Raw genomic sequence first — 15,502 nt, forward strand, 5'->3', positions numbered from 1 at the left:
AAGAGTAGTAAACAAAATCCAAGTCTTTGTGGAGCTCACGTTTAGGAAGAGACATAAACAAGAAATAAAAATGATTATTATAGTGAAATAAGAATGCTATGAAGGAAACAAAGAAGAAGGTTGAAAAGAAAAAGGAAGAGTAGAGCAGAGGAAAACTTCCTGCAATGTGCTAGTTAAGGAAGAGTCAAGAGTCTTCTGAAAGATGAGCAGGAACTGGATTTTATTCAAATGTGATTTCTTAATACCAATAGGAGCTTTCTCTGTTTTGTTTTGGCTTTATTCAAAATGGTATTTCAATGCTAATCATGATGTTGACTTTTGGGTTCAAGTAGATAACTTATTATGCTAAAAAATGAAACTCTCATTAGACTGATGAGTTGTCTCAAAAATACCTATGATTGTTACTTTCAACTTAAATTTCCCTCTATGGTTTCCCAGCTAAGTCCTCTTAATTGGACATTCTTCAGCATGTTCTTAAAAGTATTTTTCCCATCTGTCTTTTACTGGGCTATACTTGAATAATTGCTACATTTTACATATTTGAGGTCTAAGATTCTTCTCTTTTAAAATGGGGGTAACAGCTTCTAATGCACAAGGTATTAGAAAAAAAAAGTGTCTAAGTAAAGCACATAATTAGCATAAACCAGTACCGTCCACTCGACTTTCATACATGTCCAACATAGATGATATAGTTTAAAAATACTAAACTCTAAACTACTCTGAATCTATACTGTTAGTGCAGTGGCTAAAGAACATGGGCTACAGTATCAAAATGACCTACTTAGATTCAAGTCCTGTGTACCACTTCCTCGCAGTCTGTTTAGCTTTCTGAGCTTCAGTTTATGTGCCTTTAAAATGAGATAAAGTTACTTCATAGTACTAAGCATTTAAAGAACCTAGCATCACAGCTGGCCAAAAGGCTCTCAATTGGCAATAATTGGTAACAGCTGATCAGTGAAGCTGAAGCGTAGATGGATATTAAATTTTAAAAAAAACAAATACCTCTGATTTGAATACGAAAGAGGTGGTATAATCAAAGGAAAGTCTTGGGAAAAAATTTTGAAGAGAAATGACATATTTATCTCATATGGAAGCAGAGGAAATAAAAAGTTTAAACAAAAGTAAAGGGAGGCAAGGGAGTCAAAAGAAAGCTCAGTAGACTTCTCTCAAAGAAAATTACTAGGAGAATCCTCCAGAGGAGAACAGGCCAAGACCTAAAGAGTGAGGAGGCTAAATGGAATCTGACCTCATTTCCACCAAGAAAACAAGATCTGCCAAGGAAGTAATTCTACACTGTAAGTGGCTGCTTATTTCATGGTGGTCTATGGGGCAGAAGTGCAAGATGAACAAGAGAACAAAATAAGTAGCCTGCTGGGTGGAGTGCTCTGTGTCTACTGTAGCACACCGGACATACAGGACCTGGAGTTTGTAATCTGAAGGCAGTTGCATTTTCTAGAGAGGTGTAGGGTACTCACTGGCCTACCGAAAGGGCATGCAATCCAAAACAAAAACATAAAACAGTGTTAAGCAGTGAAGCAGATCATTAATATATGATCAATTCTGGGATCTCTTTCTGAATTCCTCTTGGATCACGGGTACTTTCCCAGAGAAACCCCTTTCCCAGATCTTAATTGGTTTGTTTTTATTCCCTCTGGATATCTGTAACATCAAATTCATCAAAGCTCTGAAAACATCTTTTGTCTAAAGTTCTTGCTTTAGATAACCTCAATTAAAACACACACACACACACACACACACACACACACACTGTTAATGATTTTCCAGTGTCAGCCTTGGCTAATGTCATATGTAAATGAGAAGACAAGAGGCATTGCAAAGATTAACAGAAACAGCATTTGCAAAGATGTTAGTTCCCTTTCTTGGCATATTTGCTTAGAACATTTTAAACTTGTATTTGCAAAATGATGTGCATATTTCTTTTCCCCCATAACTATCACTGAGACACAGCTACAATGATATAAAACATCCCAGTTTTAGGGCATCTTAAACAAAGTTGTTAGAAAAGCAAACTGAGGTCCAGAGAAGCTGACTGACCCAGGGTCAAGAGAGCTAGTTCACAGTACAGCTGGGATCAGAATACCAGACTCCTGACAACACAATAATTTTTCAATTATACTATACTCTTGCTTTAACTATTGGCTAATGCATTTAAAGAACCTTTTTTTAAAAAAAATAAGTTTCAGGTGTATAACAAAACTGAGTAGGCACATAGGGTTCACTCTGGGTGTTGTACATTCTATGGGTTGTATAATCCCTGTATCTACATTATATTGCTACAAATATTATGTTATCTGCTATTGTAGTATCATACGGAATAATTACACTGCCCTATAAAAATCCTCTGTGCTCTGCCTATTCACTTCCCCTCACCCCCCAAACATCCCCTCTTGCACTTATCTCCTTGGCAACCATTGATCTACTGTCTTTATAGATTTGTCTTCCAGAATGTCATATATTTGGAATCAGACAGTATGTTGCCTTCTCACATTGCCTTCTTTCACTTAGTAATATGCATTTAAGGTACCCCCTTTGTCTTCTCACAACTTCATAACTCATTTTCTCATAGCATTTAATAATGTTCTGTTGTCTACTACAGTTTATCCATTCACCTACTGAGGGACATCTAGGTTGCTTCCAAGTTTTGGCAATTATGAACAATGCTGCTATAAACATTTGTATGTGGTTTTTTGTGTGGACATAGTTTTCAACTCCTTTAAGTGCCAAGGAGTGAATTGCTGCATCATAAGAGTACATTTAATTTGTTAAGAAACCACACTAAACTTGTCTTCAAAAATGACTATCATTTTGCATTCCCACCAGCAATGAGTAAGTTCCTGTTGTTCTCCATTCTCATCAGCATTTGGTGTTGACAGCATTCTAGATTTTGTCCATTCAAGTGGGTGTTAATGGTGATGACATGTTATGTAGATTATCTTTTCATATGCTGTTTTTGCCATCTGTGTATCTTTTTTTTGTCGGAAAAAAATGGTTTTGTACATTGGAAGGGACAATATAAATCTAACTTACAGAGAAGGGTATTACTCGTCTTTTTAAAGTTTATATGAACATCCAGTCAAAACTAACAGGGTATTGCCCTTGAAATGTTATCTATATGGATTTCCAAGTAGACCACAGGATTGTATACTGTCTCTAAATGTTCTCAGAAGGCTGTCGTTGATCAGGCAACACAGTAAAAAGCCTAGAGTTCTTTCTTTCAAACGGGAGAGGGAAAGACAGAGGGATGAAGAAACTATCCAAACTTCTCCTTTCCTTGTGGCTTGTGGTCTCCTCTTTCTCCTGTCTCCTTGGAGGCCTCCTGGTCCTTGGCTACCACTCTTTGCATCCTTGCTGACTAATCTGACCTTCATAGCATCTTCAAAAACCTTTTAATTCATCCTTGTAACTTTGTAGGCAGACTTTTAGTCAAAGTGTTCTTGCATCTCTATCTTTCTTACTGGTTTTTCTAATTTTTTTTAAATCATTGAATTCCAAAGCCTTTTCCAGGTCTTCAGCAAATTCAAAATCCACACAACAACAAGATCATTTTCAGCAAAAAGGTCAGTGGGACCTGTTTTTAATTCAGGAGATCTGCAACCAAGACAGAGATGCAGCTGGTTCTGTGGCTTCTACTTTTGGCTTCTTGGCTTCAAGAGCTGCTTTCTGTTTGGCCATTTCCTTCTTTTGATTTCCAGATACTTCTTTTTCCTCCTCGTCAACACTATCGTCTTCCTCATCATCCTCAGCCACACTCTTCTGTATATCTTCTTAGATGCCACAGGAGCATCTTTCAAAGGAACTTTCTTTCCTTTGACTGGTACAGTCTCCAGAGCTATTTCTTCAGTCTTCATCTTTACCTTTGAGGCCGTGGCAGCTGCTGCCTATATTGCTGTGGGCTCGAATTCGTTCTCCTCCTCTTCATCACTTTTTTTTAGGAGGGGGGGCATTCTTGGTTCCTTTGGCTGAAGCGACTGCTCCCTTCTTACAAGGGGTGGCTACCAATGCTTGTGCCTGGTGTGGTTCTCTTCCTCCCAGGTTTTGCTACTGCTTGGATTGGTATAAGAGACTTCTTGGCCTGTGTGGCCACTGGTTTTCTTGGCGAGTGTGGCAACCACACCTTTTTGTTGGGGAAACCATCACCTTCTTAGCTAGAGTCAGGGTAGCCTTCTTGCCATTTTCCTGAGGTATGACAACCTCTTCTCCACCACTGCCATCATCTTTGTCTTCTGACATTTCCTCATCTTCACTATCTTCTTCAACCTCCTCTGGGGGAGGTGCCATTTTCTTGGGATCATCTTGATTGTTACCAGCCTTTGCAAGATTTACCATGATGGCAGCTCAGAAAGCAGAGTGTGTGCTGGGTGAGTGGTGCATATGAATCCAGAGAAACCCAAATGATGTTCATGGTGGCCACTAGCTGAAGATCCTGGCACACATATATTTGGCTGTCAGCTAAAGCTCAAGATTCTGTATATCTTCTTTGGTGAGGTACCTGTTATAGTCTTTGGCCTATTTTTAGTGTGGTTTGTTTTCTTAGTGTTGAATTTTAAGAGTTCTTTGTATAAATTTTTATCAGATGTGTATTTTGCAAGTATTTTCTCCCTGCTTGTGGCTTTTCTTCTTCATTTCTCCCCTCAGGTGTAGTCCCCTTAGTTCTCCTAACACCACTGCACCCATGATCCATCAATCACCATGTGCTTTTCCTTCCTGTTTTGACTTTTCTCCCTCTTCCTGCTGTTTGCCTCAGATCTACGGTCAGCTTGCAAATGTCTTTTTCCTGACCCTGTTTGGTTTCTCTATATTCCACACATAAGTGAAACCATCCAATATTTATCTTTTTCCTTCTGACTTATTTTGCTTAGTATAATCACTTCAAGCAGAGTAGAAGCTTTTAATTTTAATAAAATCGGTATTATCAATTATTTCTTTCATGGATCATTTCTCTAATATTGTATCTAGAAAGACATCACCATAATCAAGGTGATCAAAGTTCTCCTATGTAATCTAGGAGTTTTGTAGTTCTGTGTTTTACATTTAGGTTATTCTATGACCCATTCTGTTCATTTTCATGTACCTAGACTCCTTCTGCAATTTGACGTCTAATGGTTTCAGTACCATTTGTTAAAGTGACTACCTTTGTCCCATTGTACTGCCTTGGATCCTTTGTCAAAGATCAGTTACTACACTTACAAGCCCATTTCTGGTTTGCTTTATCAATTCTATTTGTTTATCTTAAAAGGTTTAGGGTATGTTACTCATAGCAAGAATCAACTGTTTAAAATTCAGGCTGGCTTGGTCATGCAAACTTAATGCAATATTTACATATTAGAGATAAAATTTCTTAACGAAAGTAATCTATTGTTACATCCTAATAGAAGTCAATAAGAAGCAACCATTGTTCTGGAATTGTTGTGATATACTCAAATACATTTATAAGGAAAAATACTTGACTTAATCAGCAGCTAAAGAATCATAAAATACAAACAGTATTCTTTAAAAACGGGGCTTAGAGAACAGAAAAAACACACTGTCTTGTGAATTTTAATTCTACTGAGAAGGGAAGCCAACATGAGGATTAACTCTTAACAAGATTTCACTTGGAATTACACGTGGTACAAGTGTGAAAGACTTTGCTCTCTCACAAGAAAGGAAATCTTGGCAGGATACAGGAATGGTGACTAAGCAGGGGGCTTGGATCCTTAAGTGGGAGTTCATACTGCCTGGCCTGAGACTGTAGAAATAAAGGCAGGCTGGGAAGTTGTAGGCAGATGAGGCCAGAGGGCAAATGAAATTTTCATTCTTCTGGGGGAAAGATAAATTAGGGGTGATTTAAAAAGTACAGCTTAGGGCCTCCCCGGTGGCACAGCAGTTGAGTGCTGGGTTGCGAAGCTGCCCGCGGCCTCTGTGGCGCCGGTTCGATCCCCGGCTGCTCCCCGGCCACCAGAGGAGGGTCCTGCATGGCGCGCAGACCTCTCCTGCCACCCGCTGCTCCCCTCAGCAGTGTACTTCTGTCCTTCTGCCTGCTCTGCTCCCTGCTCTGGCTCTGGTGAATTCTCTCACCCTCCCGCGCTTCTGACTGTACCCAGTGCTTGTATAAATAAATAAATAAATCTTTAAAAAAAAAAAAAAAAAAAAGGACAGCTTAAAGAGAAGCTATCAAAGCACTTAAGTGTGGATTTTTGAAACAGAATATGTTGCTTATAATTGTATTTTTCTCTCTGCGATACTATATAAATATAGGTACTTAATATCACTATAAAATAACCATAAAATTGAGTAAACAGGTATTCTCATACAGAAAACTTAATTCAGTTGTGTACTAAGTTTAAGAAGACCCTAGTTGTACACTCTTGGAATTCTTTATTTTGTGGATCCTCAAAGGCACCAAGAAATAATCATATTCTTAAGTCTAGATACACTGTTTCACATTTTCATCTTTCTCAAGTCACAATGTTGCTCATAATAGATATTAAAAAGAAAAATTGTTATTAAATATCATAACCAGTGGTATCTAAGAATTTAAAAAACATGATGAATTTTAAAAGAGGTAGACAGAGGTAGGGATTTGCTGGGAAGTTATAAGAGGTAAGTTTCTGGAGCAATGATTATGTTCTTTGTCTTGACAAGGGTTTAAGCTATACCAGTGTATACTTAAAATATGTATATTTCACCAAGTGTAAATTTTGCCTCAAAAGCTAAAGATATAAATACTGGAGGGCTTCCCTGGTGGCACAGGCAGTTTAGCACCACACAGTGAAGCTGTCCGCAGCCTCTGCAGCGTGGGTTCAATCCCAGCCAGCCGGGGAGAAACCAACATGGCACAGAGACCTCTCCTGACTTGCCCGCTGCTCCCCTCAGCAGTGCATTTCGTCAGTCTGCCTGTTATGTTCCCTGCTCTGTCTCATGAATCCTCTCACCCTCCCGCACATCTGGCCTGTACCCCGGTTCTTGTATAAATACATCTTTAAAAAAAAAAGAAAAAAAAAGATATAAATACTGGAATTTTGTTTGTTGGCACTATATTTGAAATTTTTAGTGATTTAAGTATACTAATGTCTATAAGTTTAGCCTGAAAATGCATTCAATGAAGAGATTAATAGCCCATAAAAGTGGCATGGGATTATTTCAAAGTGAAAACATTTCAACAATCAGCAATTACAGGAAGTAACATTCTCTCCCCCAAATTAAGGCTGCCGCTGAACTCCATCCCAGAGAATTTCCTGAGATGGAAAAGACTGACCCTTAGCATCAGGGAGTGCAAATTTAGTTCTATTAGCATCATAAATATCCAACAGAACCCTCCCCAACTTCTTTTTTTTTGGTCAGGTTCAGTATATAAATCTTTTATTTCTGGTTATTCAGCAATTTACTCATCACTGAATACTGCCACATCATGTGTAAGTAAATTCTGTCTCACCCCTGTTAATTGATTGTCAAATCTCCTACTACTAGACCCACATTGGAAAAAGGAAGAGTTTCCTCCCCACACAAACAATAAAATGGCCTGATGGATAAACAGATCAATATATGATAATGCAAATACAGTGAAATACTAATAGTAGAATCTAAATGGTGGATATATTTAAAAAAATGCTGGAAATTTATAACAAATTAAAAACTAGAAGAGAAAAAAAAATCATTGTAGTTGGTGACTGCTACTTTGTGTCTGAAATAACCATTATCTACCCTCATAAACCCAAGCCTATTAATTGATGACAAACATGTCTGAAAATGAAGTTCATCATCCAGTTACATGTGCCTGTAATGGTCACTTCTAGTGACAAAAGTACAACAGTGGTCAGTAATGTTTTGTTTTGTCAACTGAAGTCATCAGAGAGTCCTGAAAGTCCTCATGAAAACTGGTCATTCAAGCTCCCAAACAACCTAATCAAAGAAGCAAGGTCTGAGTCCTGAACCTGGCTCCTTGCTTTGCATGCTGGGTTACCGTTAGTGATGCTATCATCCCTAGCAGTTCTCTCTTATGCTCATTTCACGGATAATTTCAGTGACTGGATTCATGCTGTGACTATTAATTGATGCTGTATAATAAGAATTTGGCTGGCCTTTATCCCCAGCTTCTGGGAAGGAACCTTTAAAGGTCCCTGGAAGGTCTTTGTTACTCATTGGGAGCCCTGACAGTGTGCTAATGAGGTGACTCATGTGAATCTTCAGATAGGATCCGGTTGGGTGGGTCCATGCCAAAACACCAACTAGGTAACCAGAAGTTTGGGCCTGGGGCCTCCCTGGTGGTGCAGGAATTAAAGACAATGCTATCAAGCTATTGGCAGCCACTGCAGTATAAATTCAATCCCTGGACAGAGAGCTGACCCACATGGCACAACAGACTTCTCCTATCTTGCCCGCTGCTCCCCTTAGCAGTGTATTGACGTAGATCTGCCTGTTCTGCTCCTCACTCTCTTCGGTGAATCCTCTCACCCCCCACACCTCTGGCCTGTACTACAGTTCTTGCGTGCATAAATAAATCTTTAAAAAACAAAAAAAGAAGTTTGGACCTGACCTCCTTGGGCGGGGGTGGGGGGGGTTTGGGGGGGTAGGAGGGAGAACGTGGTGTTTGGGAGATTGGTGAGTTTAATGATATGGCCAGTGACTCAATCATTCATGTCCAGGTAACAAAACCCCAATAAAATTCTGGACTCCAAAGCTTGGGTAAGGTTTCTGGCTGGTGATGGACACTGATGTGCAGGGAGAGGACACGCCCAGAGTACATGAAGCTTGGTGTTTGCAACCTTCCTGACCTCATTCTGTGTCTCTTCCTTTGCCTGGCTTTGATTTGTCATTCTAGTGAGTTATCAAACCCAAGGAGGGCAGTGACAACTTCCAAATTTGTAGTCAGACAGTCAGAAGTGTGCATGCACTGGAAACCTGGGCTTGTGTCTGGTGTCTGCAATGCGGGCACCATGTGGAGGAGTGTATCCAGACAAGTTAGTGTCAGAATTGCACTGCAATATAATTTTTAAAAGACACTTATAGAACAAGATTCTACATAATTGACTTTTTGGCCAATGTTAAAAAAAAAAAGTGATTCTTCATAGGATCATGGATTTTAAAAACTTTAAAAAGACATACTGAGGACTATTACAGAAATATGAATGCAGAGCCTATATTAGATTATATTACTGAATCAATGTTACTCTTGTGAAGTGTGATAATGGTCTCTGGTTATGAGGGAAGTCCCTTTTTGTTAGGAGACACTCGAAGTTAGGAGTAAAAGGTCAGGATGTGTAACTGAATTGGAAATGGTTTTTAATAAGGTATGTGTTTACAGAAAACTGACAAATTTAAGTGAATGGTATGTCTTACATGGACATCTAAAGCAATGTTCTTTCAATTTCTCTGCATATTTGAATTTTTTGAAAAACAAAATCCAGGGGAATTTTTCAACAATGGTTTAAAAGGGGAAAAATAAAGCAAGTGTAAAATCTTTAAATTACTGAAGCTGGGTGATGGGTATATGGGGATCACATACTGTTCCTGTGTAGATTTGAGGTTTCAAAATAAAATGTCTTTTAGAAAATGGTATCAGAAAGGTTTTACTCTTAAAAAGACATTAGTTTCTAAAACCTCCTAATCTGTACTTAATCCAGTTTTCTTGGTTCTACTTAAGAGATTCGCTCTTTTGTTTGAAATTTTATCATTTTCTAAGAATATGCTAGGTTCAGGATAGTATGGCAGGTTCTCAAGGGATTATTGAAAAGCAATCAAGGTAAATCACAATACCTACCTTACCATCCAGTTGTATAACTAGATACACATAACCCAAATAAGTAACAATACTGTATATCTAAAAAAGAACCAGATGAAGGAAAATCGACGTGGTTTGCACAGGTGGGATTCAAATTGGGCATATTTCCTCCCTGGAGGAAGAAAGAAGCTAAAGGCAAGTCAACCAGCTGGGACCAACCAAAGGGAGCAGACCTTAGGTGATGTAAGTGGCTAGGACAAGATAGAAAAAAGAAATGTCAAACCCGGTAACTGGAAATAGGGGTAAGAAAAAGAGGCAGTAAAGCAGACAGCAAGATTTTAAGTCTTACATTCTGATACACAGTGCTGATAACAGAAATAAGGAAACTGGACAGGCAATGCACTTTGTTTATATATGAATAAAGGCTAACTTTTAGACATGTTGAATTTAAATTGGTCTACCCTGCGCTCTGGTGATCTCAAATCACTTCTAACTTGACTGACACTATTTCTTACTAGTTGTCCTAGGTGCATCAGACCACCCTTAATCTGCCACACTGATTCTTCAAGCAGTCACCAGGGATTAATGACAAGGGTCTAGAAATTAATCTTGTTGCATGCCACCCTGCGCTAGGAATCCACTGGAAGCCAGTAAGTACCAGCCAAGGCTGCTGCTGTCCAAAGGCCCAAGTCCTTTCTCTACCCACCAGGAGCCCAGAGAAATGAAATCCTTTGGGAATCCTTCAGACTCACATTTGTCATCCTAGTTCATTGCCTAAAACGTATGTCGGTGTCTCTTTCCTGCCCTTGGTTCCAAATCTTCTGCTATATACTCTGGGACTCCCATTCCATGGTGAGCAATCAGCTACATGCTCATCCTCTTCTATGAACAGAATACTATCTCTCCCGCTAGCCTTTCCCACCCTGGCTCTCCCCTCTGGACAGCCTCTCAAGGGAAGGACCACCCTGTCTCTCTTATCACACAGGAGCATAATATACAAGTCAGAAAGTAAGTGGCCTCCTTGTCCCTCTCCACAAAGTGGCTTCTAGACCCTCTTATCAAAGTCCCTAACCCCTCAGCCCCTCATACAGCAGTAGCAGTGGTTCTGACATTCAGATTTATTTTGTCTAGTAAGGTCATTAAAAATAAATGAAGGAAGTACTTTTTATTCCCCAAAAGTGGGAAGGATACTAACTTGGAATAAAGGACAGAGTCCTAAAGGGCTCACAGGCAGTGAAATTTCTCACCTTCATCACTCCTGTGTATGTTGCCAAGACTCCCTCTCCTTGTGTGAATGGCAGATGCCAAGCCCCTGCCTGTGAGCCATTCCAATGACCTATTTATTACCACCTCTCTTCAGCTTCCTCTCCTGTGACCATACCCCAGGTATAACAGCTCACCCTCTGTGGCCACACAGCTGGTTCTGCTCTGCCACTCCAGTGTCCCCAACACATCTGTTCTAGTTCACCAAGATCTCTAGTTCTTTGATACATCTACTTCCCATCAATTTCCTCCCCTCTTTGCCCATACCCCGTGGTCCATCACAATTCTCTTGCCATTATCCTCAAATCTTTTGCTCCATTGTCTCCCATTTGTACCCCTTGCAAAAACTGCAACTATTTGGTGGGCCAAATAGTTCAGCCCACTAGCATTCTCACGGTGGAATGTTTCACTCTAGTGTCTATACACTTTGGTAGTGTTTCCCACATTGAATTGGCCTTGGTCAAATGTCTGCTTTGGAGAGAGGGATGGCAGCAAATGTGACATAAGCAGAGACTTGAATAGTGCTTACACATTGGAGATTGCCCTCTTGCTGCTCCTAGACCCTTCCACCACATTAATAGCCAGGGCTACCCTACTGGAGAATGAGAGGACATGTGGAGAAGAAACCGATATACCCCAGCCAACAGCCGGTGGCCAGCTTCCAGCCATCAGAGCATCTAACCACAGATGCATGGGTGAGCCCCAGGTGAGAGAGCTCAGCAGAATCATCCAACTGAGCCCGACCCAACTGTGGGGAAACCTGCAGAAACAACCTGTTTTAACCCATTAAGTTTCAGGGTGGTTTGTTGTTTCGAAAAAGCTAATCTATATAACCTAGAAATTATGAAAAAGCGAATTTACATAACTGAGATTAAACAATGTTAGAAGAAAATTTATACCACCACAAAGCTGACTAGTGTCAGCTGTTTATAACTCTCCTAATCTGCTAGTCCTCCTCCTCCTTATTAGATAACCAACTTTCTATCTCATAGAAACTTACCTATTTAATTAGATAATAACTTCTTTCATTCCCAGTCTCCCTACCCCTACTTACCTACATCAGTACCTGCCAACCTCCTTGACCCTGTCAACCTTGCAGCAGTCGCATCTCCCCCATGTCTTGGCCCTGCTCAAACATCCAATTCCCGTGCCCTCAATACCTTCCTTGCTCAGTTCTCACTTTTCTGCTCCAGCTCTCTCTTAGCCTTTAATCTCTCCCATATTAAAAACATCATCAGAGAGCCTCCCTGGTGGCGCAAGGGGTTAAGACGCAGCCTATGAAGCATCCGCAGCCACTGCAGCATGAGTTTGATCACCGGCCAGGGAGCAACCCACATGGTGCAGCAGACCTCTCCTGTCTCTCCCGCTGCTCCCCTCGGCGGTGTACTTCAGTCATTTCGCCTGTTCTGTTCCCCACTCTGTCTCTGATGAATCCTCTCACCCCCCCCCATTTCTGGCCTGTACCCCAGTTCTTGTTTGTATAAATAAATCTTCAAAAAAAAAATCACCAGCAACAACAGGAATTCTGTCCATCTCTTAAGATGATCATCACTCGTTTCACTTTAAGCAGATGAGGGGAGAAGGTTCCCACACACATCTGATAGTTTCAGATACCAGCTAGATGTCTGAGAATTCTACTCAATACCAACATTATCAACCTGAAGACAGCATCATATTCCGCAGGTAAAGGGGCCAGTCCTTCACCGCTTCAGACATTAGTAACAAACCACAAGTTTATCTCCTGTTCTTCTGACAACCAGGTACAGATTAGAGGTTCCAATGACCAACCCCCGCCCCCCTCCTGCCTTGAACTTCAGACACCAGTTACAAGTTCAGGTTGTTACCTTTACTTCTGAAAGAATAGCTATACTTATCAGAGATTCCCCTTTCCCTTGACCTCCCCCTCCTTACTCAGTTATCAGAGATTCCCCTGGGCCCCTTTCCTTCTCAGGTTCAACTTGCTAGAGTGGCTTGCAGAATCAGAGAAACATTTTACTTACTAGATTGCTGGTTTACTATAAAGGATGTATAACTCAGGAGCAGATGGATGGAAGAGAGATGTAGAGAGGCGTATGGGGAAAGGGCAGGGAGCTTCCCAGCCTTCCCCAGCAACTTTGACTCTTCTAGCACCAACCAAGAAGCTCTCCAACGCTGTCCTTTAGGCCTTTTGTGGAGGCTTTATTTCACAGGTATAACTGATTTAAGCTGTTGGCCACCTGGGATCAATTCAATCTCCAGCCCTTTCCCCCTCTCCCCCCGCCCTAAAGGTCCAACCCTTTAATTGGTTCTCCTGATAACCAGTCCCCATCCTTTTTTTTTTTTTTTAAAGATTTATTTATTTATGCATACAAGAGCTGGGGCACAGGCCAGAGATACGGGGGTGAGCGGATTCACAAAAGACAGAGTGGGGAACAGAACAGGCAGATTGACTGAAATACACTGCTGAGGGGAGCAGCAGGCGAGACAGGAGAGGTCTGCCGTGTCATGTGGGTTTCTCCCTGGCCGGCAGGGGATCAAACTTGTGCTGCAGAGGCTGCAGATAGCTTCACAGTGCGGTGCTTAACCCCTTGCACCACTCGTCCCCATCCAAGTCGCCTTATTAACATAAAAAATACCTCATCACTAAGGTGATTCCAAGGGTTTTAGGAGTTCTGTGCCTTAAACCAAACGAATATATATTTATTATGAATCACACTATTGTCATATACATTTTCAAACTATTTCAAAGGAGTAGGACTATACTTGGTGCCTTACTTTCTATTTTTAGTTCTTCCTAGTCATTCCTCTACCTCCCTCCAGTCCCCAGTCCATGCCACCACCACACTGCTCTACTGCTAAGTCCCACCCGAGTTTCTGTATATCTCACTCAATCTCATCTGCATCTGATATGCTGACCACTACCTCACTAGCAGTGTCTTTATCCCTAGCCACTGAGTCATCACACACTCTTGCCTCCTGATACCTCTCTAGTGGATCGTTTTAACTGACTGCGGCACCCCGATCTCTGCCTGACCCTTGAATGTCGATTTTCCTCAGGATTCATACTGTCTTCTCTCTTACCACATTCCTCTAAGGCAACCTCATTCACAGCATGGCTTCCCTTGCTACCCATGCTATCAGAGCTGCATTTCTGGCACAGTTTTCTCCCTGAGCGCCACACCCATATATCCAATAGCCTGACGGGTAGTTCCACTTGGATAAGTCACAGGCACGTCAAAGTCAATGTGACCTAAATCAAATGCATTATCTTCTACTCCAAATCTGTTCTTCCATTTCCCAGGTCATCGGGGGACACTTTGATCTTCTCTCTTAGCTGCTTGTCCTTAGGTGTGGAAATCACTAAGTACTAGTGAGTCTGTGTAGGGTAAGTGAATTGGTCAGGCATTATGCCACCAGCTTTTGTGGCTATCACCTGTGGCCATGAATGCAGAAGGCACTTGGGGGCATGGGTGCAGGGCACGCATACCCGATGGTGGGCACCTGGAGTATGGTGTGGGCATGCGTAATGTGCACACCTGAGCCTGGAGGCTGTGGTATCAGAAACAGGAACGGCTATGAGAAGACACCACGAGAAAACGCCAGAGAGAGCCAAAGGAATGAATCGCTGATAGTCTCCCAGCTCCCAGCCTCCATGCCTTGCCAGGCTGCAAGCTTATCTCACAACAATTAATACAAAAAGAACATTAAAGCCTGGAAAAGCCACTGAGGACTCCAGGACTCTCTTTTCTGTCTGCCTAAATCAATATAGAACCTGCCCTGTGCTTGCTAGCACTGGAGTCTGTCTCCCAAACTGAATACCACTTTATCTACTCTCTTTAGGTTCACAATCACTTCTCCTGAAGTCACCATCATCTCTTGCCTAGATAACGATTTCATTTTTCCTCCAATTCATTCTCTACACTGCAGGCAAAGTGATCTAGTAATGTGCAAATCTAGTCAATTTTTGCCATTCATATTATTTTATTCAATTGTGACTCTAATACAAGGCACATGATAATCAATAGTGATTACTGGGTAATAGGGATAAATTATGGAAATGTCCAGAAGGCTAACCTCTGGACATATAAATTAAAAATCTAAGTTTCACAGATTAACATGAAATGTGTGAAAGTCCACTTTACAGCCAAATAGTAACACCAAATTTAAGCAACTCATATAATCTTAATATAACTGCAAGGTTAACATTAAACTCTTAAAAATCACTGCTCTACTTGCCCCCACCCCCATATAAAAATTGCTTTTCTGTCCAACAGAATCAAAAGCAAGTCTAAACATTCAACATTTACTTACGTGCAAAGAATTGACTGGTCCTCACGATCTATAAAACAAAACAAAACAAACAAAAAAAAGAAAGTGACCATTTGCCTGGTTCAAAAAATATTTGATATAATAAAGTTACAGTAATAGCCTATATAATATTAGTAAAGCTACTCCTCTAAGGTTGACTCTTCCCTGACCCTATCATATAGACCTATACCCAGTCAATTACACATAATATTATGCCAGATTCTGTGAGTA

At 40.9% G+C, this 15,502-nt stretch overlaps 1 protein-coding gene across 3 annotated transcripts in view; it reads right to left on the reverse strand.

The window, feature by feature from the left end:
- Window positions 1-15,502, reverse strand: part of MYH10 (myosin heavy chain 10) — a 143,666-nt gene that overhangs the window by 93,227 nt on the left and 34,937 nt on the right. For all 3 annotated transcript variants that reach the window (XM_037494707.2, XM_037494708.2, XM_054689852.1), the window contains one exon: window positions 15,275-15,302. In XM_037494707.2, the coding sequence (XP_037350604.1) occupies window positions 15,275-15,302 (28 nt within the window). The remainder of the gene's footprint in view (window positions 1-15,274; window positions 15,303-15,502) is intronic.

Source organism: Talpa occidentalis, unplaced genomic scaffold, assembly GCF_014898055.3.
Source record: "Talpa occidentalis isolate TD23 unplaced genomic scaffold, MPIMG_talOcc4v2.1 talOcc4.7, whole genome shotgun sequence".
NCBI classification, from domain to species: Eukaryota; Metazoa; Chordata; class Mammalia; order Eulipotyphla; family Talpidae; genus Talpa; species Talpa occidentalis.